The 25516-nt window shown below is 37.8% G+C and overlaps 1 protein-coding gene and 1 long non-coding RNA gene across 5 annotated transcripts in view; one reads left to right on the forward strand and one right to left on the reverse strand.

Annotated features, from left to right (window-relative positions):
- KNL1 (kinetochore scaffold 1) overlaps nt 1-25195 on the forward strand; it is a 113147-nt gene extending 87952 nt beyond the window's left edge. For 2 of the 4 annotated variants that reach the window (XM_037018982.2, XM_037018983.2), the window contains exons 18-26: nt 2860-2937; nt 3101-3140; nt 11719-11820; nt 12245-12345; nt 20778-20846; nt 21500-21609; nt 21811-21929; nt 22644-22766; nt 23488-25195. In XM_037018982.2, the coding sequence (XP_036874877.2) occupies nt 2860-2937; nt 3101-3140; nt 11719-11820; nt 12245-12345; nt 20778-20846; nt 21500-21609; nt 21811-21929; nt 22644-22766; nt 23488-23680 (935 nt within the window). In that variant the 3' untranslated portion in view covers nt 23681-25195. The remainder of the gene's footprint in view (nt 1-2859; nt 2938-3100; nt 3141-11718; nt 11821-12244; nt 12346-20777; nt 20847-21499; nt 21610-21810; nt 21930-22643; nt 22767-23487) is intronic. The other 2 variants (XM_037018984.2, XM_073211645.1) reach the window with 2 other exon arrangements.
- LOC140843130 (uncharacterized) lies at nt 3159-12265 on the reverse strand. The gene is made up of 3 exons (XR_012120659.1): nt 12190-12265; nt 11699-11815; nt 3159-3360 (listed from the first exon to the last, which is right to left on the reverse strand). It is a non-coding gene; the product is annotated as an uncharacterized lncRNA (long non-coding RNA).
- Nucleotides 25196-25516: the final 321 nt, after the last annotated feature.

The raw sequence follows: 25516 nt of genomic DNA on the forward strand, positions 1-25516 counted from the left end.
AAAAATTGCTCATGTTTATAGTCAAGAGATTTTTGCCTGTGTTTTCTTCTAAGAGTTTTATGGTTTCATGACTTACATTCAAGTCTTTGAGCCATTTCAAGTTTACTTTTGTATATGGAGTTAGACCATTATCAAGTTTCATTCTCTTATGTATAACTGTCTAGTTTTGCCAACACCAGTTGTTAGAGAGACTGTCATTTCCCTATTGTATATCCATGGCTCCTTTATCATATATTAATAGACCCTATACACATGGGTTTATATCTGGGCTCTCTATTCTATTCCATTATCTATTTGGGTCTGTTCTTGTGCCAGTATCAAATTGTTTTGATTACTGTAGCATTGTAGTACAGCTTGAAGTCAGGGAGTATAATCCCCCCAGCTTTGTTCTTTTTTCTCAGGATTGCTTTGGATATTCAGCGTCCTCTGTGGTTCCATATGAATTTTAGAACTATTTGTTCTAGTTCATTGAGGAATGCTGTTGGTATTTTAATACAGATTGCATTGAATCTGAAAATTGCTTTGGGCATGACGGCCATTTTGACAATATTAATCCTTCCTATCCTTGAGCTTGGGATAGATTTCCATTTATTGGTGTCTTCTTTAATTTCTTTCATGAGTGTCTTGTAGTTTTCAGAGTAAAGGTCTTTCACTTCCTTGGTTAGGTTTATTCCTAGGTATTTTATTCTTTTTTATCTAATTGTAAATGGAATTGTTTTCCTGATTTCTCTTTCTGCTAGTTTGTTGTTAGTGTATAGGAATGCAACAGATTTCTCTGTATTAGTTTTGTATCCTGCAACTTTGTTGAATTCAGTTATTAGTTCTAGTAGTTTTTTGATGGATTCTTTAGGCTTTTCTATGTATAATATCATGTCATCTGCAAATAGAGTTTAACTTCTTCCTTACCAATCTGGATGCCTTTTATCTCTTTGTGTTGTCTGATTGCCATGGCTAGGACCTCCAGTACTATGTTGAATAAAAGTGGTGAGAGTGGCCATTGCCTTTCCATTTATTATAAAGTCCAAAATTCTGAGCCTGACATTTAACATTCTCTACAGTCATTTTCAGATCTTCCTTTTTTACATGATTTCCTATTACTCCCTTACACACCCTAGATTCCAACCAAAACTTGTCATTTCTGTGCAGTCCTACCACTTTGTCTTTATTAACTCTCCTCCTGTTTTCTACCAAAGGAAGTAATCTCTATCTCCCTTGAGCTCTCATGACTGTTTTGTTAATTACATCTGCTTGTAGTTATAGTCACTTTTGTATAGGTTATCTTAACTAACTGTAGGCGCAAAGATCTGCTTTTATTTTCCTCCATATGCTTCAAAGTTCTTCACACCATGCTTTGCACAAAATAAATGTCTTGTACACATTGCCTGCACTACATAAATTCCATATCCTCAAGTTGCCCCACTCTTTTGTTCATTACCTTACTTTCTACTGCACACAAAATAAATAGAAGCCATCAGGCCAGAACTTCTAAATTTCCTGCTACCAAACAAACCAAACTTATATACAGCCATATGCATTCTTTCTTCTTTTCTTTTCCCTAAAACCAGTCTTTCTACCTAAACCTTGAATTCCATTCCCTTTTGTCTTCTCAGGAATGTTACATCACTGGTTTTCCCTTATCTCTTGTATATTCAGCCTTTCTGGCTCCTCAACTGAATGTATTCATTTATCTCATCTTTAAAAACAATAACCGCACTTCCTTTCTAGGTAGTATTGACTGGCTCCCTGTTTCTTTTCTTGTCCCTTCATTATTACTTGAGCAGATACACTGAGTGCCTGCTATATACCATGTACAGTGCTGGGCACTAAGAATACTATGGTGGTTCAAAACAAAAAATGCAGATTCCTTATGGTAAGTGCCATGGAAGAGAGGTCACATGATGCTATAGGGTCCTGAAACAGAAATTTGACCTAATCAGGTCAGGAGAGGCTTCCTTCTGAGGAGATGACATTTAAGCTAAGATCTGAAGAATGAGTAGGAATTAAAATGAGGAGAGGAGAACAGACTATTCAATATGCATAACTCATGCAGAGGCCCTTCTGTAGGAAAGAATATACAAAGTACAAGTGTCTGAAATTCAGTGTGGCTGTAAGAGAGAGAAAGCAAAACGGAACATGGTCTGAGAAAAAGTCAAGAGATGTAAGCTGTAGGATGTCTCCTTTAGGCCAGGCCATGGAGAGCTCTTAAGGAATTTTGACCTTTTCTAAGAACAGTGAGCAATCATTTAAAAGGGGATAAGCACTGGCTGCAGTGTAGATATTGGATTTGTATAGATCAATAGTAAAAGTAAGAAGTTAAGTATTACTGGACTGGTATGCTTAAGCAAGGACATCAGCTCACATTAAGGAAACTGGTGATAGTGAATCAAAAAAGTAGCTTCAAAAAATGTTTTTAAGGTAAAAGTCTAAACTTGGTTTTAATATGAGGAGGGAGAGGGGTTTTAAGGATGGCTCCAGTGTTTAAAAAACAAATTAAAAATTTTGAACATGTGTACAGGTGTTTGTACATGTGTATCTGTTCCTGCTTAGTCTGGGGGGTTGCCTAACAAATAACTTTGATATATGCAAATTATATATAAACAATTTCCATCTTAAAGTGGCCCCTTAGAAGCTGCTATTAGAAATCATTGCCATGTGGCTCAGAGTTCACTTATCTGCCACTAGAAGCAAGTATTTGTGTGAAGTTATAATTATAGCTCAGTGCTTTATTGGCAAGGAAAGGTGGGGGAAAGAGAAGTAGTTGTGAAATACTCTCAATGTTTCATTTTGGAACGGTCTATTCTATTAATCTCTGATTGTTTATTTTTGACTAACTTATTCTAATGCATATTGTTTACTTAGAAACTAAGAATTTGGAGGACGAAGATAAAGACAATCCTATGGAAGAATGGGATTCTGAAGTGAGAGATGCAGAGAAAGGTAACTGAATTAATTAAGAAGATAAATGATAAAAAATAACCTTTCTGTTCTGAGTTTATTTAGGTGAGATTGAGTTAGAATTGTCAGTAAAACAGATTATTTCTATAGCAATGTTTTAATGTGTTCATGATGATAGATTTGTTTTTTCTTTTTCTCTTCAAAGATTTGGAACAGCTGAAAACTGAAGAAGGGGAGCTTCAAAGGTCAGCCTTCAGTATGAGTGTTAGAAAATATACTAGGTTTCACAAGGCTCAGAAACTTCCCACATATGACTGGGGGCATGAGTATTAACTAAGGCTCACTCAGGGCCTGTGCTCCACTTGGAATCTGACCCATCTTAGTTGACGATATTTCCAAAGTACTTACGGTTTATAGGACATTAATCCAAGGCAATATTTCTCAAGCTTGAATAATACCAGGATCCTTCAAAGAAAATAAAACTAGCATTAAACTTTTTGTATTGTACTTTTGTATTGTACTTAAGAATAAATAAATATAAAGTGAGATTTATATTTTGGATCTTTTCTAACTATAAGAAATCAAATACAAGTAATGACAAAACCAATAAAATTTCTTGACAACATTAATTTGATAGATGATAATGTTTGGTTAGAATTAAATTGATGTTCGCAAAATTGCTAACAAAAGCATAAATTCTATTTAGCTCTATCTAATAAACTAAACAAAACCAAATGGAGGCACCAAAATTATGACTTGCCTCAGTTTTAAGGTGGGCATTCTTATGATCTATATTATGCTGATATTTTTTTATATACATTACAAAACACCATGATAAGTATAGTCACTATTTGTCACTTACAAAGTTATTAAAATATTATTGTATTACTGATTATATTCCCTGTGCTGTACTTTTGATCCCCATGACTTATTTATTTATTCTTTTTTTTTTTGCTATCATTAATGTACAGTTACATGAACAACATTATGGTTACTAGACTCCCCCTATTATCAAGTCCCCACCACATACACCATTACACTGTCCATCAGCGTAGTAAGATGCTATAGAATCACTACTTGTTTTCTCTGTGTTGTACTGCCTTCCCATGTCACCCCTCTACATTATATGTACTAATCATAATGTCCCTTTTCCCCTTTATCTCTTCCTTCCAACCCATCCTCCCCAATCCCTTTCCCTTTGGTAACTGTTAGTCCATTCTTGGGTTCTGTGAGTCTGCTGCTGTTTTGTTCCTTCAGTTTTTGCTTTGTTCTTATACTCCACAGATGAGTGAAATCATTTGATACTTCTCTTTCTCCACCTGGCTTATTTCATTGAGCATAATACCCTCTAGCTCCATCCATGTTGTTGCAAATGGTAGGATTTGTTTTCTTCTTATGGCTGAATAATATTCCATTGTGTATATGTTCCACATCTTCTTTATCTATTCATCTACTGATGGACACTTAGGTTGCTTGCATTTCTTGGCTATTGTAAATAGTGCTGTGATAACATAGGGGTGCATATGTCTTTTTTCAAACTGGGGTCCTGCATTCTTGGGGTCAATTCCTAGGAGTGGAATTCCTGGGTCAAATGGTGTTTCTATTTTTAGTTTTTTGAGGAACTTCCATACTGCTTTCCACAATGGTTGAACTAGTTCACATTCCCACCAGCAGTGTACGAGGGTTCCCCTTACTCCACATCCTCGCCAACATTTGTTGTGTTTGTCTTCTGGATGTCACACCTAACTGGTGTGAGGTGATATCTCATAGTGGTTTTTATTTGCATTTCTCTGATGATTAGGGATGTGGAGCATCTTTTCATGGCCCTGTTGGCCATCTGAATTTCTTCTCTGGAGAACTGTCTATTCAGATCCTCTGCCCATTTTTTAATTGGCTTATTTGCTTTTTGTTTGTTGAGGTGCATGAGCTCTTTATATAATTTGGATATCAACCCCCATCGGATATGTCATTTATGAATATGTTCTTCCATACTGTAGGATGTCTTTTTGTTCTACTGATGGTGTCCTTTGCTGTACAGAAGCTTTTTAGTTTGATATAGTCCCACTTGTTCATTTTTGCTTTTGTATCCCTTGCCCATGGAGATATGTTCATGAAGAAGTTGCTCATATTTAAGTCCAAGGGGTTTTTGCCTGTTTTTTTCTAAGAGTTTTATGATTTCATGGCTTACATTCAGGTCTTTGATCCATTTTGAGTTTGCTTTTGTGTATGGGGTTAGGAAATAATCCAGTTTCATTCTCTTTCAGGCAGCTGTCCAGTTTTGCCAACACCAGTTGTTGAAGAGGCAGTCAGTTCCCCGCTGTATATCCATGGCTCCTTTATCATATATTAATTGACCATATATGCTTGGGTTTATATCTGGGCTCTCTAGTCTGTTCCATTGGTCTATGGGTCTGTTCTTGTGCCAGTACCAAATTGTCCTGATTACTGTGGCTTTGTAGTAGAGCTTAAAGTCAGGAAACATAATCCCCTAGCTTTATTCTTCCTTCTCAGGATTGCTTTGGCTATTCGGGGTCTTTTGTCATTCCATATGAATTTTAGAACTATTTTCTCTAGTTCATTGAAGAATGCTGTAGGTAATTTCATAGGGATTGCATTGAATCTGTAGATTGCTTTAGGCAGGATGGCCATTTTGACAATATTAATTCTTCCTATCCATGAGCACGGGATGTGTTTCCACTTATTGGTATCTTCTTTAATTTCTCTAATGCATGTCTTGTAGTTTTCAGGGCATAGGTCTTTCACTTCCTTGGTTAGGTTTGTTCCTAGGTATTTTATTCTATTTGATGCAATTCTCAATGGAATTATTTTCCAGATTTCTCTTTATGCTAGTTCACTGTTAGTGTATAGGAATGCAACAGATTTCTGTGTATTAATTTTGTATCCTGCAACTTTGCTGAATTCAGATATTAGATCTCCTCGTTTTGGAGTGAATTCTTTAGGGTTTTTTATATACAATATCATGTCATCTGCAAACAGGGACAGTTTGACTTCTTCCTTGCCAAGCTGGATGCCTTTTATTTCTTTGTATTGTCTGATTGCTGTGGTTAACACCTCCAGAATTACGTTGAATAAAAGTGGGGAGAGTGGGCATCCCTGTCTTGTTCCCAATCTCAGAGGAAAAGCTTTCAGCTTCTCACTGTTCAGTATGATGTTGGCTGTGGGTTTATCATGTATGGTCGTTATTATGTTGAGGTACTTGCCCTCTATGCCCATTTTGTTGAGAGTTTTTATCATGAATGGATGTTGAATTTTGTCCAATGATTTTTCCGCATCTATGGAGATAATCATGTGGTTTTTGTCCTTCTTTTTATTCATGTGGTGGATGATGTTGATGGATTTTTGAATGTTGGACCATCCTTGCATCCCTCGGATGAATCCCACTTGATCATGATGGATGATCTATTTGATGTATTTTTAAATTCAGTTTGCTAATATTTTTTTTAATTTTTATACCTGATTTATATATGAATCCCACATTTCTCCCTTATTTATTTATTTTTTTAAATAAAATGCTGAAGTGGTAGATGATGCAAGATAAAGATAGAAAGCATAATTTAGTGCTGTATGAGGGCAAGTGTAGATGATCAGGTCAGTGCCTATAGACTATTAGTTCAAGCTAGACAAGGCAACAAAATATCCATGGATGCAGAAGATTTCTCTCAAAACAAGGGGGGTGAGGTTCTAAGCCTCACCTCTGTTGATCCCCAATTTCTCACCTGATGGCCCCCCTGCAACTATGCCTGTTTTAGGTTGTTCCTCCCTTGAGGAATCATACCTGTCTCTGGCTAACCAGTCATCTTCTGGGGCCATACAGGGAAATGTAAAGTTGGTAAGTGAGAGAGAAGCAATATTTTTTTAAAATATTAGCTTTTTACTTCTTTGCAGATTTATGCCCTGTGGCTTCTATGCCCAGCTTTTGTTCTGAGGTATCTTTACCACTTGGAAGAATTATGATGCTCGGGAATTTTCAATATGAGGCACAAATTCTACTAAAGGGCTGTAATTAGGGAGGAAGAAGAAAAGCTATAGAAGTAGCAGACAAAAAAACATGGGAAGATTGATTATTTCTTTGACATAACTTCTTGTAGAGTAACATAAGCATGTATAGGTTTTAACAAACTACTAATTAAATTGCGCACACACATTAACAGAATAGGAGTACAGATGCATAACAAAAGCAGACCTACAATTACCAGTCATATCCAGTGAAACCAAGAAAACCAGTTAGGTACCCTAGGCATTTATGAAAACTTATCAATAATATAATGGATATTGTCTAACTGAATTTGAATAATTTGAGAAAAATTAAAAGAACACATTCCTGGGAACTGTTCACCTCCCATATGTTCTTTTAACAGTAGATAGTCTATAGTCGCACGATTTTGAAGCACTACAACTCGCACTTCTAATTCTTGGTTGAGTTCTGACAATATAGAACCAGTCAAATTTGTTGTTTTACTGCATGCACAGGCCAGCTTAGATATCTCCTTCTGCATTCCAACAGCAAGTCCAGGAACCTGCGGGGTGAATGCAGCTACAACTGCAACAGCACCAGGATCTTTGTTGAAGTTTTTTGATGATCATCTTCTGGAATGACTCTTCCAGAGGATGTTGATGTTGGAAGTTCTTCTTCATACCGTATCTTAATTCGTTTTCTGGGTAGCCAAATTAGGTTTGCTAATATTTTGTAGAGTATTTTTGCATCTATTTTCATCAGGGATATTGGTCTGTAATTTTCTTATTTCTGTGGTATTATTGCCTGGTTTAGGTATTAGAGTGATTTTGGCCTCATAGAATGAGTTTGGAAGTATTCCCTCCTGTTCTACTTTTTGGAAAACTTTTAGGAGGATGGGTATTAGGTCTTCACTAAATGTTTGATAAAATTCAGCGGTGAAACCATCTAGTTCAGGAATTTTGTTCTTAGGTAGTTTTTTGTTTACCAATTCAATTTCTTTGCTGGTAATTGGTCTTTTCAGATTTTCTGTTTCTTCCTTGGTCAGCCTCAGAAAGTTGTATTTTTCTAGAAAGTTGTTCCATTTCTTCTAGGTTATCTAGTTTGTTACCATATACTTTTTCATAGTATTCTCTCATAATTCTTTGTCTTTCTGTGGTGTCCATAGTGATTTTTCCTTTCTCATTTCTGATACTGTTTATGTGTGTGTAGGCTCTCTTTTTTTCTAGGTAAGTCTGGCTAGGGGGTTATCTATTTTGTTTATTTTCTCAAACAACCAGCTCCTGCTTTCATTGATTTTTTTCCTATTGTTTTATTCTTCTCAATTTTTCTTTAATTTTTATTATGTCCCTCCTTCTACTGGCTGGGCCCCATTTGTTCTTCCCTTTCTCACTTCATTAGTTGTGAATTTAGACTGTTTATTTGGGATTGTTCTTCTTTCCTGAGGTAGGCCTGTATTGCAATATATACCTCTTTTAGCAAGGCCTTCGTTGTGTCCCACAGATTCTGTGTTGTTGAATTATTGTTGTCATTTGTCTCCATACATTGCTTGATCTCTCTTTTTATTTGGTCATTCAGCCATTAATTATTTAGGAGCATGTTATCAAGCCTCTGTGTGTTTGTGGGCTTTTTCATTTTCTTTGTGTAATTTATTTCTAGTTTCATACCTTTATGATCTGAGAACCTGGTTGGTAAATTTCAATCTTTTTGAATTTACTAAGGCTCTTTTTGTGGCCTAGTGTATGACCTATTCTTGAAAATGTTCCATGTCCACTTTAGAAGAATGTGTATCCTGTTGCTTTTGGATGAAGTGTTCTGTAGATGTACGTTAGGTCGGTCTGTTCTAATACGTTGTTCAGTGCCTCTGTCTCTTTACTTATTTTCTGTCTGGCTGATCTGTCCTTTGGACTGAGTAGTGTGTTGAAGTCTCCAAAAATGAAGGCACTGCATTCTATTTCCCGCTTTAATTCTGTTAGTATTTGTTTCACATATGTAGGTGATTCTGTATTGGGTGCATATATATTTATAATAGTTATATCCTCTTGATGGACTGACCCCTTTATCATTATGTAATGTTCTTCTTTGTCTCTTATTACTTTCTTTGTTTTGAAGTCTAATTTCTCTGGTACAAGTACTGCAACTTCTGCTTTTTTCTCCCTATTAGTTGCATGAAATCTTTTTCCATCCCTTTACTTTCAGTCAGTGTATGTATTTGGGTTTGAAGTGAGTCTCTTGTAGGCCGCATATAGATGGGTCTTGTTCTTTTATCCATTCAGTTACTCTATGTCTTTTGATTGGTGCATTCATACCATTTACATTTACAGTGATTATCGATAGGTATGTACTTATTGCCATTGCAGGCTTTAGATTCGTGATTACCAAAGGTTCAAGGATAATTCCCTTACTATCTAACAGTCTAATTTAACTCACTTCATATGCTATTACAAACACAACCTAAAGGTTCTTTTTTTTCTCCTTTTTCTTCCTCCTCGATTCTTTATATGGTATGTGTCATATTCTGTACTCTTTATCTACCCTTTGATTGACTTTGGGGGTATTTGATTTGATTTTGCATCTGCTTAGTAATTAATTGTTCTACTTTGCTGTGGTTTTATTTCCCCTGGTGACATCTATTTAACCTTAGGAATACTTCCATCTGTAGGAGTCCCTCCAAAATGCACAAAATGCACTGTAGAGGTGGTTTGTGGGAGGTAAATTCTCTCAGCTTTTGCTTATCTGTTAATTGTTTAAGCCCTCCTTCAGATTTAAATGATAACCTTGCCAGGTACCGTATTCTTGGATTGAGGCCCTTCTGCTTCATTGCATTAGATATATCATGCCACTCCCTTCTGACCTGTAAGGTTTCTGTTGAAGAATCTGATGATAGCTTGATGGGTTTTCCTTTGTATGTGATCTTTTTTTCTCTCCCTAGCTGCTTTTTAAAAGTCTGTCTTTATCCTTGATCTTTGCCATTTTAATTATATATCTTGATGTTTTATTCCTTGGGTCCCTTGTATTAAGAGATCTGTGCACCTCCATGGCTTGAGAAACTATATCCTTCCTCAGATGGGGGAAGTTTTCAGCAATTACCTCCTCAATGACATTTCTATCCCTTTTTCTCTCTCTTCTTCTTCTTCTTCTGGTACCCCTATAATGCAGATATTATTCCTTTTGGATTGGTCACACAGTTCTCTCAATAGTCTTTCATTTTTAGAGATCCTTTTTTCTCTCTGGGCCTCAGCTTCTTTGTATTCCTCTTCTCTAATTTCTATTCCATTTACCATCTCTTCTACTACATCTTATCTGCTTTTAAATCCTTCCACTGTATGTTTCATTTCAGATATGAAATTTCTTAATGATTGAATCTCCATCTTAAATTTGTCCCTGAGTTCTTGAATATTTTTCTGTACCTCCATGAGCATGTTTATGATTTTTATTTTGAACTCTCTTTCAGGAAGATTGGTGAGTTCAGTTTCATTTGGCCCTTTTTCTGGGGTTTGTGAGATTGTGGTCTGAACCAGGTTCCTCTGACATTTCATAATTCTATGTGATGCCCTCTGGTGCTGAGAAGCTCTAGTCTCTGGAGCTGCTCAGCTCCTAGAGTGGGGTTGGGGGTCACTGGGGAGCAGCGCTGGTGCCTGGGGGGAGGAAAGATATTTCCTGATTCCCAGCTGCAGTGCCTGTCTCCAGTGCCAGAGCCAATGGGCTAAGCACACAGGTGTAAGCCTTTGTGCTTTGCTTCTGTAGCTGTTGTAGGCAGGCCTCCCTCTGGCTGGCCTGACACCAGCTCAGTGCAAGCACTTGCTAGCAGGCCAGGAGGAAGGTACTGCAGGCTGTGTTTCACAGTGGAGGGGGCCTTGGAGCTGAGTAGGCAGCCAGGGGGATGGAGCGCCTGAAGGTCCTCAAACTTCCCAACCTACTGGGCAGAGTGCACCCAGACAACCTTGACCACCTATCCATTCTCCCCCTTAGCAAGCTCCATGCAGACCCCACCCCTTCAGCAGCCCTCTCGCTGCTAGGAAGCCTCTCAGACCGCCTGCCTTTCCTTTGTCCCAGAGCAGCCGGATGTGGATCCCCGTCCTCCACAAACGGCCAGAATCTCAGTCTCTCAAGCACTCCACCTGTCTCAGCTCCCCAACCCCACCAACCTCCAGAGTAGCACACAATGTAGGTTTGTGCTCCAAAGCAGACCTCCAGGCCTGGGTGTTCAGCAGTCTTAGGCTTCCATGCCTTCCCTACTCCATTTCTCTTCCTCCGGTCATGATCTGAGGTGGGGGAAGGGCTTGGGTCCCACCAGGTCAAGGCTTTTGTATGTTATGCTGTTTTGTGAGTTCTGCTCTGTTCGTGAGGTTCCTATGCAGCCTGGTGCAGCCTTCTTTCCTGTTGCTGTTTTAGGGCTAGTTGTATTAACTATATTTTCACACTATATGTGGTTTTGGAGGAATTCTCTGTCTCACCTCTCACGCCACCATCTTGATTCCTCGCCTTATTTATTTTATAATTGGAAATTTGTACCTATTTACCCCCTTCAACTATTTCATTATGCTTTATTTTTATTATCAAATTGAAAATGTAAGTATTAATAATAATCTTAGTGAGCATGTGAACCCTGAGGATATTTTCATGGATCATAATTTGAGAACCACTGAATTAGGTCTGCCCTAAAATAGACCCAAACTACTAGCTTAATGAATGCTTAAGAAAAAAATAAAACAACCAAAAATGCTAAAATGGACACTGTTCACCTCATTGGAGAGCCATCTAGCATGTGACTTCTTGTCATGAATCTTTAATTTTAATAGTGTCTGAATTCTCTAATAACAGCCTTACCTTTCTGCTGTGATTTGCAGAAATCTCTTAGAACTGGAGGTACAGAAAGAGCAGACCCTTGCTCAAATAGACTTTGCACAAAAACAAACAAGTAGAACTGAAGAGCTGCTGGATCAGCTGAGGTAAGGAAAGGCAGGTGTCATTAGTTTGTGTTTTATCTTGTGCCTTTGTAGTTGTCTAAACCTTCCAGAGCATTTGCCATGTATTTGAAATCTGTATCACTCTTTTTAACTACAGTGCAGCCAAAAAAAAGTCAGTGTACTCAACACTAAGCTGAAAGTACACAAGGTGGAATTGCTATGGAATTATAATTTAATATATTTAACATTTTATATTGCCTGGACTTGGTTTTTCTCTGATATACAACTCAAGATTGAGTTAATACTTTTTTCTTTCAAAAGTGTAAGTTTGTACATTAAAATATTGTCTCCCAAGCCATTAGAAAAACCCCAGCAGCTGCCAAAAACTTTTTGGGTGTTATCAGAACTTACCTCTCTTTCTTTATCTCAAAAAAATATGTTTTTTGTCTTGTTTACTTCTCTCCAGCTTGTCTGAGTGGGATGTCATTGAGTGGAGTGATGATCAAGCTATATTCACCTTTCTTTATGACACAATAGAACTCACCATCATCTTTGGAGAGCCAGTGGGTGAGTAGTAAAAGTAAGACAGTTCCTCTGCAGAAAAATGTATGGCTAAACTGACAGATTCAAATCTTTATTTTAATACAATAACAACTGTTGGCATAATGAAAGCACTACTGAAAATCTTGGAAGAGGCAATAATGTTAAAAGTTCCCTTTCTCAAAGAATACCATCAACTTCTACCCAGGTCCAACATTAAAACTTAGGAATCAGTGTAAATCTTTCTCCCTCACCAAACATGTCTAAATCATCAGTAAGACTTACTGTTTTTTTTTCTTAATATTAATCTACATTTCTTCATCTTCTATCAGTAGTCATCTCTAACCTAGATGACTACACTAACATTCCACTGGTCTTTCTGAGTCATTTCCATTTCCTCTCCAGTTCATCTCAAATCATCTCCATTCCTCTCCAGTAATTACTATAGCTATAGTAATTATTGGAAGTCTTAACATGCACCTACTACTTTTAGGCTAAAGATCAAAATAGTATAGCTGGTAAATTTCTGCATGAATTGAATTTTTCCTCCCTTTCCTGCCTCAGCTTATACTATTCTCTGCAGATCAGCTATAACTGATTTCTGTCATTTCCTTAAAAGATCATGGTTTTTCACACTCAGTCATATTCCATCCTACCTCAGGACTTTCATATTGATGTTTCTTTCTTTTTTTTTAGTGTTCAATTATAGTTGATACATACTGATGTTTCTTATGCCTGGAAGCTCTACCGCACATCTTGGTCTTTTCAGGGTGCTATAGAAAAATACCATAAATGGGTAGGTTATAAATAGTAGACATTTATTTCTCATAGTTCTAGAAGTTGGTAGCCCAAAATCAGGGTGCCAGCATAGTGTGATCAGGTGAGGGCCCTCTTCTAGGTTCCACACTTCTCTTTGTATCCTTAAATGGCAGAAAGCCAAGCTAGCTCTCCAGGATCTCTTTTTTTTTTCTTTTTGGGTATCATTAATCTACAATTACATGAAGAACATTATGTTTACTAGGCTCCCCCCTTCACCAAGTCCACCCCACAAACCCCATTACAGTCACTGTCCATCAGCATAGTAAGATGCTACAGAATCCCTACTAGTCTTCTCTGTGTTGTACAGCCCTCCCCATGCCCCTCCAATACTACACATGCTAATTGTAATGCCCCCTTTTTCCCTGCCCTTATCCCTCCCTTCCCACCCATCCTCCTTAGTCCCTTTCCCTTTGGTAACTGTTAGTCCATTCTTGGGTTCTGTGATTCTGCTGCTATTTTGTTCCTTCAGTTTTTGTTCTTATACTCCACATATGAGTAAAATCATTTGGTACTTGTCTTTCTCTGCCTAGCTTATTTCACTGAGCATAATACCCTCTAGTTCAATCCATGTTGTTGCAAATGGTAGGATTTGTCTTCTTCTTATGGCTGAATAATATTCCATTGTGTATATGTACCACATCTTCTTTATCCATTCATCTACTGATGGACACTTAGGTTGCTTCCATTTCTTGGCTATTGTAAATAGTGCAGCGATAAACATAGGGGTGCATCTGTCTTTTTCAAACTGGGCTGCTTCATTCTTAGGGTAAATTCCTAGAAGTGGAATTCCTGGGTCAAATGGTAAGTCTATTTTGAGCATTTTGAGGAATCTCCATATTGCTTTCCACAATGGTTGAACTAATTTACATTCCCACCAGCAGTGTAGGAGGGTTCCCTTTTCTCCATAACCTCGCCAACATTTGTTGTTGTTTGTCTTTTGGATGGTGGCGATCCTTACTGGTGTGAGGTGATATCTCATTGTGGTTTTAATATGCATTTCTGATGATTAGCAATGTGGAGCATCTTTTCATGTGCCTGTTGGCCATGTGAATTTCTTCTTTAGAGAACTGTGTATTCATCTCCTCAGCCCATTTTTTAATTGGATTATTTGCTTTTTGTTTGTTGAGGTGTGTGAGCTCTTTATATATTTGAGATGTCAGCCATTTATCAGATCTGTCATTTATGAATATATTCTCCCATACTGTAGGATACCTTTTTGTTCTATTGATGATGTCCCTTCCTGTACAGAATTTTTTCATCTTGATATAGTCCCACTTGCTCATTTTTGCTTTTGTTTCCTTTGCCTGGGGAGATATGTTCATGAAGAAGTCACTCATGTTTATGTCTAAAAGATTTTTGCCTATATTTTTTCCTAAGAGTTTTATGGTTTCATGACTTACATTCAAGTCTTTGATCCATTTCAAATTTACTTTTGTGTATGGGGTTAGACAGTGATCCAGTTTCATTCTCTTACATGTAGCTGTCCAGTTTTGCCAGCACCATCTGTTGAACAGACTGTCATCTCCCCATTATATGTCCATGGCCCCTTTATCGAATATTAGTTGACCGTATATGTTTGGAGTCTCTATTCTGTTCAATTGGTCTGTTGCTCTGTTCTTGTGTCAGTACCAAACTGTCTTGATTACTGTGGCTTTGTAGTAGAGCTTCAAGTTGGGGAGTGAGATCCCCCCCACTTTATTCTTCCTTCTCAGGATTACTTTGGCTATTTGGGGTCTTTGATGGTTCCATATGAATTTTAGAACTATGTGTTCCAGTTCATTGAAGAATGCTGTTGGTAATTTGATAGGGATTGCATCGAATCTGTATATTGCTTTGGGCAGAATGGCCATTTTGATGATATTAATTCTTCCTAGCCAAGAGCATGGGATGAGTTTCCATTTGTTAGTGTCCTCTTTAATTTCTCTTAAAAGTGTCTTATAGTTTTAAGGGTATAGGTCTTTCACTTCCTTGGTTAGGTTTATTCCTAGGTATTTTATTCTTTTTGATGCTATTCTGAATGGAATTGTTTTCCTGATTTCTCTTTCCGTTAGTTCATTGTTAGTGTATAGGAAAGCCATAGATTTTTGTGTGTTAATTTTGTATCCTGCAACTTTGCTGAATTCCAATATTAGTTCTAGTGGTTTTGGAGTGGAGTCTTTAGGGTTTTTTATGTACAATATCATGTCATCTGCAAATAGTGACAGTTTGACTTCTTCTTTACCAATCTGGATTCCTTCTATTTCTTTCTTTTGTCTAATTGCCATGGCTAGGACCTCCAGTACTATGTTGAATAACAGTGGGGAGAGTGGGCATCCCTTGCTTGTTCCCAATCTCAGGAGAAGCTTTCAGCTTCTCGCTGTTCAGTATAATGTTGGCTGTGGGTTTATCATATATGGCCTTTATTATCTTGAGGTACTTGCCCTCTATACCCATTGTGTTGAGAGTTTTTCTCATGAATGGATGTTGAATTTTGTCGAATGCTTTTTCAGCATCTTTGGAGATGTTCATGTGGTTTTTGTCCTTCTTTTTGTTTATATGGTGCATGATGTTGATGGATTTTCAAATATTGTGCCATCCTTGCATCCCTGGGATGAATCCCACTTGATCATGGTGTTCTGATCCTTTTGATGTATTTTTATATTTGGCTTGCTAATATTTTGTTGAGTATTTTTACATCTACATTCATCAGGGATATTGGTCTGTAGTTTTCTTTTTTGGTGGAGTCTTTGCCTAGTTTTGGTATTAGGGTGATGTTGGCCTCATAGAATGAGTTTGGGAGTATTCCCTCCTCTTCTGTTTTTTGTAAAACTTTAAGGAGAATGGGTATTATGTCTTTTCTGTATGTCTGATAAAATGCTGAGGTAAATCCATCTGGCCTGGGGGTTTTGTTCTTGGGTAGTTTTTTTATTACCGCTTCAATTTCGTTTCTGGTAATTGGTTTGTTTAGATTTTCTATTTCTTCCTTGGTCAGTCTTGGAAGGTTGTATATTTCTAGGAAGTTGTCCATTTCTTCTTGGTTTTCCAGCTTGTTAGCGTATAGGTTTTCATAGTATTCTCTAATAATTCTTTGTATTTCTGTGCGGGGTCCGTCATGATTTTTCCTTTCTCGTTTCTGATTCTGTTGATGTGTTGATTCTCTTTTTCTCTTAATAAGTCTGGCTAGAGGCTTATCTATTTTGTTTATTTTCTCAAAGAACCAGCTCTTGGTTTTATGGATTTTTTTCTATTATTCTTCTCAATTTTATTTCTTCTCTGATCTTTATTATGTCTCTCCTGCTGACTTTAGGCCTCATTTGTTCTTCTTTTTCCAGTTTCGATAATTGTGATGTTAGAATATTCATTTGAGATTGTTCTTCCTTCTTTAATTATGCCTGGATTCCTATATACTTTCCTCTTAAGACTGCGTTTGCTGCATTTCACAGAAGTTGGGGCTTTGTGTTGTTGTTCTCATTTGTTTCCATATATTGCTTGATCTCTATTTTAATTTGGTCATTGATCCATTAATTATTTAGGAGCATGTTGTTAAGCCTCCACGTGTTTGTGAGCCTTTTTGCTTTCTTTGTACAATTTATTTCTAATTTTATACCTTTGTGGTCTGAAAAGTTGGTTGGTAGGATTTCAATCTTTTGGAATTTACTGAGGCTCTTTTTGTGGCCTAGTATGTGGTCTATTCTGTAAAATGTTCCATGTGCACTTGAGAAGAATGTGTATCCTTTTCCTTTGGATGTAGAGTTCTATAGATGTCTGTTAGGTCCATCTGTTCTACTGTGTTGTTCAGTGCCTCTGTGTCCTTACTTATTTTGTGTTTTGTGGATCTGTCCTCTGGAGTGAGTGGTGTGTTGAAGTCTCCCTAAATGAATGCATTACATTCTGTTTCGTCCTTTAATTCTGTTAGTATTTATTTCACATATGCTGGAGCTCCCGTATTGGGTGCACATATATTTATAATGGCTATATTCTCTTGTTGGACTGATCCCTTTATGATTATGTAATATCCTTCTTTATCTCTTGTTACTTTCTTTGTTTTGAAGTCTATTTTGTCTGTTACTAGTACTGCAACACCTGCTTTTTTCTCCCTGTTGCATGAGATATCTTTTTCTATCCCTTGACTTTTAGTCTGTGCATGTCTTTGGGTTTGAGGTAAGTCTCTTGTAAGGAGCATATAGATTTTTTTATCCATTCTATTACTCTGTGTCTTTTGATTGGTGCATTCAGTCCATTTACATTTAGGGTAATTATTGAAATATATGTACTTATTGCCATTGCAGGTTTTAGGTTCATGGTTACCAAAGGTTCAAGGTTAGCTTCTTTAGTATCTTACTATCTAACTTTTCTTGCTTATTGAGCTATTATAAACACTGTCTGGTGATTCTTTATTTCTCTCCCTTCTTATTCCTCCTCCTCCATTCTTCACATGTTGGGTGTTTTGTTCTGTGCTCCCATCTAGAGCAGTCCCTCTGAATACCCTTTAGAGGTGGTTTGTGGGATGCAAATTCCCTCAACGTTTGCTTGTCTGGGAATTGTTTAATCCCTCCTTCATATTTAAATGATAATCGTGCTGGATACAGTATTCTTTGTTCAAGGCCCTTCTGTTTCATTGCATTAAATATATTATGCCATTCTCTTCTGGCCTGTAAGGTTTCTGTTGAGAAGTCTGATGATAGCCTGATGGGTTTTCCTTTGTAGGTGACCTTTTTTCTCTCTCTGGCTGCCTTTAATACTCTGTCCTTGTCCTTGATCTTTGCCATTTTAATTATTATGTGTCTTGGTGTTGTCCTCTTTGGGTCCCTTCTGTTGGGAGTTCTGTGTTGTGATCTGAGCAACTATTTCCTCCCCCAGTTTGGGAAAGTTTTCAGGAATTATTTCTTCAAAGACACTTTCTATCCCTTTTTCTCTCTCTTCTTCTGGTACCCCTATAATGCGAATATTGTTCCATTTGGATTGGTCACACAGTTCTCTTAATATTGTTTCATTCATGGAGATCCTTTTATGTCTCTCTGTGTCAGCTTCTCTGCGTTCCTGTTCTCTGATTTCTATTCCATTAACAGCCTCTTGCACCTCATCCAGTCTGCTCTTAAGTCCTTCCAGAGATTGTTTCATTTCTGTAATCTCCCTCCAGATTTAATCCATTAGCTCTTGCATATTTCTCTGCAGCTCTGTCAGCATGGTTATGACCTTTATTTTGAACTCTTTTTTGGGGAGATTGGTTAGGTCTATCTCACCCAGCCCTCTCTCAGGGGTTGTCTGGACTATTTTGGACTGGACTAAATTCTTCTGCCTTTTCATGGTGATAGAGGTAGCTGTAGGCCAGTAGTGCCTGTGTCAGCTGGGAGAACAAAGTCCTTTCGTGCTTGCTGGTCGCCTTGCCCTTCTCCACTGCCTGTGTCGGTTACCGCACTCCTGGAGCAGCCTCCGGGTTAATCCCCTAAGCTGCTGTGGGCGGGGTCTCCGTCAGAGTAGCACAGAGCCCTGCGGGGAGTGGCAGGCGCGCCAGGTGCGCTCTTCCATAAAAGCGGCACCCCTGCTGGGCAGTTGTGTGCCGACAGCGGCTTTTGGGTCTGGCCCAGGCAGCTGTGCGCCGGGCTGAGCTACTGCTGGGGGCACTGCTTCTCCTGGGCTGCTCCTCCGCCACTGCTGCCGCCTTATGCAGGCCACTCCCGGGCCCCCTGGCACTGCCACGAGCTCGCGTGGGCCTCTCCCAGACCCCTACAATGCTGCTGCTGCTGGCACACGTGGGCCACCCCCAGGCCACTCGGTCGCCGCTGCCCCAGGCTCATGTGGGCCACTCCTGGTCCCTTTTGGTGCTGCCACTGCAGACTTGCACAGCCTGCTCCCCGCCCCCTCTCACGCCACCACCGCAGGTTCGTGCGGTCCACTCTTGCCGCCACTGCCAGCCCATGTGGGCCCGTCCTGGGCCACTCAAGCAGGCTCGCACGGGCCACTCTGTCACCACCCCCGTCACTGGCCCACATGGGCTGGCCCCGGGCTGCTCCACCACAGGCTCACGCAGGCTGCTCCCGGGCCCCTCTGGCACTGCCTCCCCTGGTGCGTGCTGCCACTTTCCCACTACTGGGCCGGTGTGTCAGGGTCTGAGCCAGTTGCGGGAATGACTGGCAGGCTGCTTATCGCCATAATGGGCTTCAGAGCTGCACGGCTGCTCAGGGGGTCAGGTCGCCTAGAGTTTCCCAGATCCCCAGGTGCTGGGGTGCGTGTGTCGGGATAACTTTGTCCAGCTTTGAGGTCCCTGTCCCTTTAAGACTTGGAAAATGCACTTCCTTTTCTTTTGTCTCAGGGGCAGCAGTTGTGGGGACCTGCTCGCAGGGTTTGCTTTTCTGTTTCTCCAGTATCCAGCATCCCATGCACTGTGTGTCTGCACTCCTGGTGTGGATTTCTAGAGCTGGTTGTTTAGCAGTCCTGGGTTTTCACTCCCTCCCCGCTCTGACTCCATTCTTCCTGCCAGGGTCTGGGGTAGGAGGGCCTTTGGATCCTGCTGGGCCATGGCTTATATCTTACCCCCTTCGTGTGATGCTGAGTTCTTGCAGATATAGAGTAGATGTAGCCTGGCTGTTGTACTATATCTACTGGTGTCTCTTTTAGGAATAGTTGTATTTGTCGTATTTTCAAAAATATATATGTTTTTGGGAGGAGATTTCTGCTGAACTACTCACGCTGCCCTCTTGACTCCTGTCCATCCAGGATCTCTTTTATAGAGCGTTAATCTTATTCCCAAAAGCTCCACCTTCATTACCTAAGCACTTCACAAAGGTCCCACCTCCTAATATCATTTGACATTAAGATTTCTACATATGAATTGGCAAGGGAGGGTTGGGAGCAACAGCAGCTGTGCACAAACATGTACACCATAGAACTCACTCTTCTCTAAATAAAATTCTAATAATCCTTAGGAAAGTTCAATCATCACTTTCTCAGGAATGTTTTCCTGACTCCTTTTACCTACCCTCTCTGCTACTTGCCTTCCTGTTAAATGTCCTCTTGCTTTCAGCAATTTTCCTTAATAGTGCTTTTCACAGTTTATAGGTGTTACTGTGTTTATTAGTGTACTTATCCGTGTGTCCCTCTGAGCTGTAAGCTTCTTAAGAGCATAGATTGATCCCGTCTGGTTGTCTCATTATTGTATCCACAGTGCCTAACACATAGAAAACATTCACCAAAGTGCAAAGAAGCAGAATTTGAGAGACAGGAAATAATTCTAGAGTCTGGAGGAGCAAGCAGCTTTCCTGGCTACCTAAAACTTATTACTGTAATGCTGCAAGCATAAATCATTTTACTGTATTTACACAAAGATAGTAGGTATTGGGGAGGTCTTAGCCATTTTCCTTAAATGGTTCTGAAAATAATACTTTCTTTGCATAGAAGCTATGGGTCAAGGGAAAAGATCTTGACAAATTTATTATAAATGTACTACACCTGAAATTGCCCTAAAAAGCCTGCCAATCAATGTATTCAACAGTGTCAGGGGAGCCCTTTCTCATATACAAAGAATAGTATGATTCAAGGATAAACCTTCAACTTCCTATGAAAAACTCTGTTACCTAAGAAGAGTAGGATTCTGTCTTTAAGTATGTGGCTTAAAATCAGATAATAAAAAGAAATACTATCCTTATTCTGGTTCTTCCTAGTTGGTCTCCCTTTCCTGGACAAGGCTTGCAGGAAGATTGTTAACCTGAATTTTCAATCTCTGTTAGATGGTAAGTTCAAGACTTGTAATCCACTAAAAGTTTATTGGAAACTAACAAGTGTAAATGGCTCCTTAAGAACTCTTTCACATACTAAGTTGAATATAAATAACAACAACAATAATAATAATAATAATTTGTCCTTAGAAAAGTGTATTAGACATAATGCTTGGGTAATATTGGGTGGGTTTTAAAAGAAAATTTTTTTAGATTATTACTAGATCTTAAGCAAAGATTAATAAATTAATAATTTTTAAATTATCATTATGAGTACCTATTTTGTATCAGTCATGTGTATTACTTAACATTAACACTGTGAGGTAACATTATTCCCCATTTCACAAATTAGGGAACTACAACTCAAAAGAAGTAAGTGTTGTATTTAGGATCACCCAGGTAGTAAGGCAAGCCAGGATTTAGACTCAGGTTTATGTTACATTTAGGCCCATGCTTTTACCCAAGTTTTATTCTGTATGTGATAGAGGGTTGAGTTTTTATGTTTACTATATATGTTGTTTTATTGTTAGAAAATAAAGTATAGAGGATACTTAGATACCTAGTAATTGAAAAGTTATTTCTAATTTATATAATATTTTTACTTACATATATAAAATATATGAATAATAAGTAATATCCTGCTTTTGATTTTTATTTTCCTTCCTCAGAGGATAAAGCTCCTCCTTCCTCTCTCTTAGTTCATAAGCTTATTTTCCAGTACATTGAGGAAAGAGAATCCTGGAAGAAGAAATGTACAACACAGCATGAAGTCCACAAGGTAAATTCTGATTGAAGTATTTAAAGGAAAATATGTTATCTATCCCAAAAAGCAGAACTGAAATTTTATATATATAATAATGTCATGAAATGATAGATATATTAAATTGTTTAGCTTTTGGGAGTTCTTTGTGAAAGAGTCACTAAGCATTGAAATGTTTTTATGATTTCATCTTTTTTTTTTTTCTCCTGTTTTTCCCAGATACTTCAAGAAGTCTCACTGGTAGTAAGCCACTGTAGACTCCTTGGAGAAGAGATTGAATTTTTAAAGAGATGGGGACCAAATTACAACCTAATGAGCATAGATGTGAATAATACTGAGTAAGTATATTGGTTCCTTTAGAGCTGCCATAAACTGGGTTGCTTAAACAACAGAAATTTATTGTCTCATAGTCTCATAGTTCTGGAGACTAGAAGTCTGAGATCTAGTGTCAGCAGGGTTGGTTCTGTCTGAGGGCTGTGAAAGAGAATCTGTTCCATGACTCTCTCCTAACTTCTGGTGATTTGCTGCAGTCTTTGGCATTCTTTGCCTTTTAAATATATAACCCCAATATCTGCTTCCATCTTCACATGATGTTCTTCCGGTGTGCCTGTGTTCATACACACATACATCCAAATATGTCCTTTTTATAAAGTTAGTAGTCATTTTGGATTAGAAGTCCACCCTGCTCCAGCAGGACCTCATCTTAACTAAATAAATTTGCAGTGACCCTATTTCCAAACAAGGTTACATTCTGAGTTACTAGGGGTTAGGACTACAACATATGAATTTGAGGACAGGAACACAGTTCAACCTATAAGTAAGTTATTAGCCAAACATTTATTAAAATAACTAATGTTATTAATGAATTTCCTGATTAACAATGCAAAAAGAACCATAATAATACTTTGTTCCTGATGTATTACCCTCTGTCCATTTGATAAGGGTAAGAAATAATGTAAACTTATGTTTCACATCCTAGTATAAAAGGGAAATGTATTTGTGCTTCATTCTCTTTTTGTTTGAACTTTAACTCGGGATCCTGTCTTTTACAGATTGAGGCTTTTATTCTCCAGTTCTGCAGCTTTTGCAAAGTTTGAGATAACTTTGTCTCTCTCAGCCTATTATCCTTCTGTCCCATTACCTTTTTTCATTCAAAATCACCTTGGAAACATTGGGTAAGTAAAGAGCCAGAATGATCGAGCTCCCAACAACTTTTTACCTTTGTTACCATTTGAAAGGTATTTCAAAGTGGTCAGGAAATACATAGGCCATAATGAGAGCTAAATGTTGCTTCTCTCTAACTTCATTTTTAAAAATTTGTTTTTAGTTGTTGACCTTCATTGCTGTCTCCAGTGGTGGATGCTGGAGACCATTGGTCTATCCTTTTATACTTGCTCCACTTTTTGAATACTACCTAAAACAAGAACTCCAGAAGAAAAAGCTTAGCCCAGATATATATGAACAGCTTTAATGGTCTTAAAAATGGAATAATCACTTAAAAAACTATGCAGTTGTAATACTTTTCTCAATTAGTCTGTGGAAACAAACTTAAAAGTATTTCATTCCTACTATATATTTGTGATTTTTTTAGACACACTGCCAACAGATTGCAAGATAACAGTGAGCATACACCCTTTTCAAATCCATCAACAGACAATAGTTTAGCTTTTTGTAGCCAGAGAAAGCAGCAAATGAGTCAGGGTACCTCACAATTGCAGACAGAATTAGCTCTTAGACCTTGCTTTTTGGAATCTCAATTCAAACTTGACAATCTAATTATTTCTAGAAATGCTTATTTGTGCTTTCTAGGGGACTCAGAGTATCCTCAAAACATGAATTCTACTGAAATAGAAGTATAAGTTTCAGAAAAATTAATTAATCTTTTGTTCTTTTCAGCCAAAATGAAATCACTGCTATTGTTTCTAAAATACCACTGGAGGACAACTACCTAAAGAATGTAGTCAAGCAAATTTACCAAGATCTGCTGCAGGACTCTCCATTTCTACCGCTAGATCCATGGACTGCAGCTGTAACAACTAAACACAGTGTACCTAATAATGATATTACATCAGTCTCCATTGTTATTTAATCTTTATCTTTAGGTCATAGAAAGAAGCCTAGTAAAATTCCTTCTGATGAAATTATAATTAATTTGTATGGTTAGTTTTTAAATCTCTGCAGTTGGGAATGATGAAAGGCCTCATATAGCATACTATTAACTTGCTCGTCTTTCTACCAAAGGTTTAAGCAGTAGACCACTTAAGGAGAATTTCTTCTAACTAAAGTAGTACTCTCTCTCTCTGCCTTAGTATAAGCCCTAAGGAGTAACTTTTAAGTATAAGAGGAGATGTCACTATTTAGAAAAACATTAGCCATTTCCCCATTTATATGAGCTTTTTAGGTTGCCTGGCTTCTGTCTAGGCCATATTTCTGAAGTAGAGACACTTCTGTCTACAAAGTACTCACCATCCTTTTTTTCCATTCCAGAAATGTTATTAATAGAAAGCAGTAGCACTCAGCTATTAGAATGATTGCCATCTTTTCTTGAAGGCCTTGCCTTCTTTTATTATCTGGTATTTACTAGTGTTTTCTTAATAAGTATAATTTTTTAGGGAAGGTTAATTCATTTTGTCCCAATACATGTATGCAAATAATATGTATTAATATTGCTTTTGTGTTTGTGATGTAATAAGAAGATAGATATAGAAATACAGAGATGTGTAACAAGTTACCCTTCTGCCTATGCCGTTTATATCTTTCTGAGAATGCCTTACAGCAAGATTCTCAGCCTCCTTTTATTAAATAATTATACTTCAAACAATATCACATCCAAAACACCATTTTTGCCAAGTTCTGGCATCACTAATGAACTTAATGTGAATATTGGTTTCTGAAGCCACACCCTTCTTGTACACAAAGTATCCATTGATATTGAATAATCAGTGTTATCTGTGAGATAGACAAATGTGAAAAAACTTTTACCCACTCTTTAGTCAAATCCTAATCATGATAATTTTTGTTTCTTTTATATTTAACTCCAAACTAAAATGTATTCACATTTTTAACTAATTAATCTTAAAACTTTGGTTTATACTTTAGGATCAGGTTAAAGTTCTATAGGTCCCATGAATGTTGTTATCCTTCTTAATTGGCTTTTATTTCTGAGCTATTAGTCAAGAGATCACATGGTCTTATAAGCTTCAAAAGTCAACACCAAAACTCATTTGCCATAAAAATCAAGACGTAGATGTTCCCTATTGCCATGAACTCCTTAAAAAAACTTTAAAAATCACCCATATAGTCTGTTTTCCTTACAACTTAAATTAGTTTCTTACTGGAGTTGTTTTGTTTTCTGTAAGCCTAAAATGTAGTTTTGTTTATGCATTATAGTGACCACAAATTGACCAGGTCCAAGAATGATGTGGCTTGTAACAATGGTCTCTGCTTTCCGGGGGTTATAGTACATAAATTGTAATATTTACCTAATTATTTGCATTTTTATTTGTCCAAAGTATTGGCTATTTTTAGAAATGTTTGGAAGGTTTTCCTTCACTGATTTGAAATAGATTTTTTTGAACTATTAAAACAAGTTTATTATATGGAATCTTTTTTAAGCAGTGTCTCTTTTTGAAGTGTTTTACCAATAGACCTTTGAAGAAATACCAAAGAAAGCTCCCTTTAGGAACATCCACTTACATGAAAACTGGGATAAGATTAAAATATGGCAGGACCCAAGAGTAAAAATCAGGTACAAACCATAGCAATCTCTATGTCTCTGAAGGACAATAAAAGAAAACTATTTGAACTTCCTCAGGTGCTATCATTTCCATGAGCTAACAGTGGTTCTCAAAGTATATCCCTAGACTAGCAGCAACTTCACCCCAGTCCTGCTGAATTGGAAACACTAGGAGTGAAGACCAGCTAT

The sequence above is a fragment of the Manis javanica genome, chromosome 8 (assembly GCF_040802235.1).
Source record: "Manis javanica isolate MJ-LG chromosome 8, MJ_LKY, whole genome shotgun sequence".
Taxonomy (NCBI): Eukaryota; Metazoa; Chordata; class Mammalia; order Pholidota; family Manidae; genus Manis; species Manis javanica.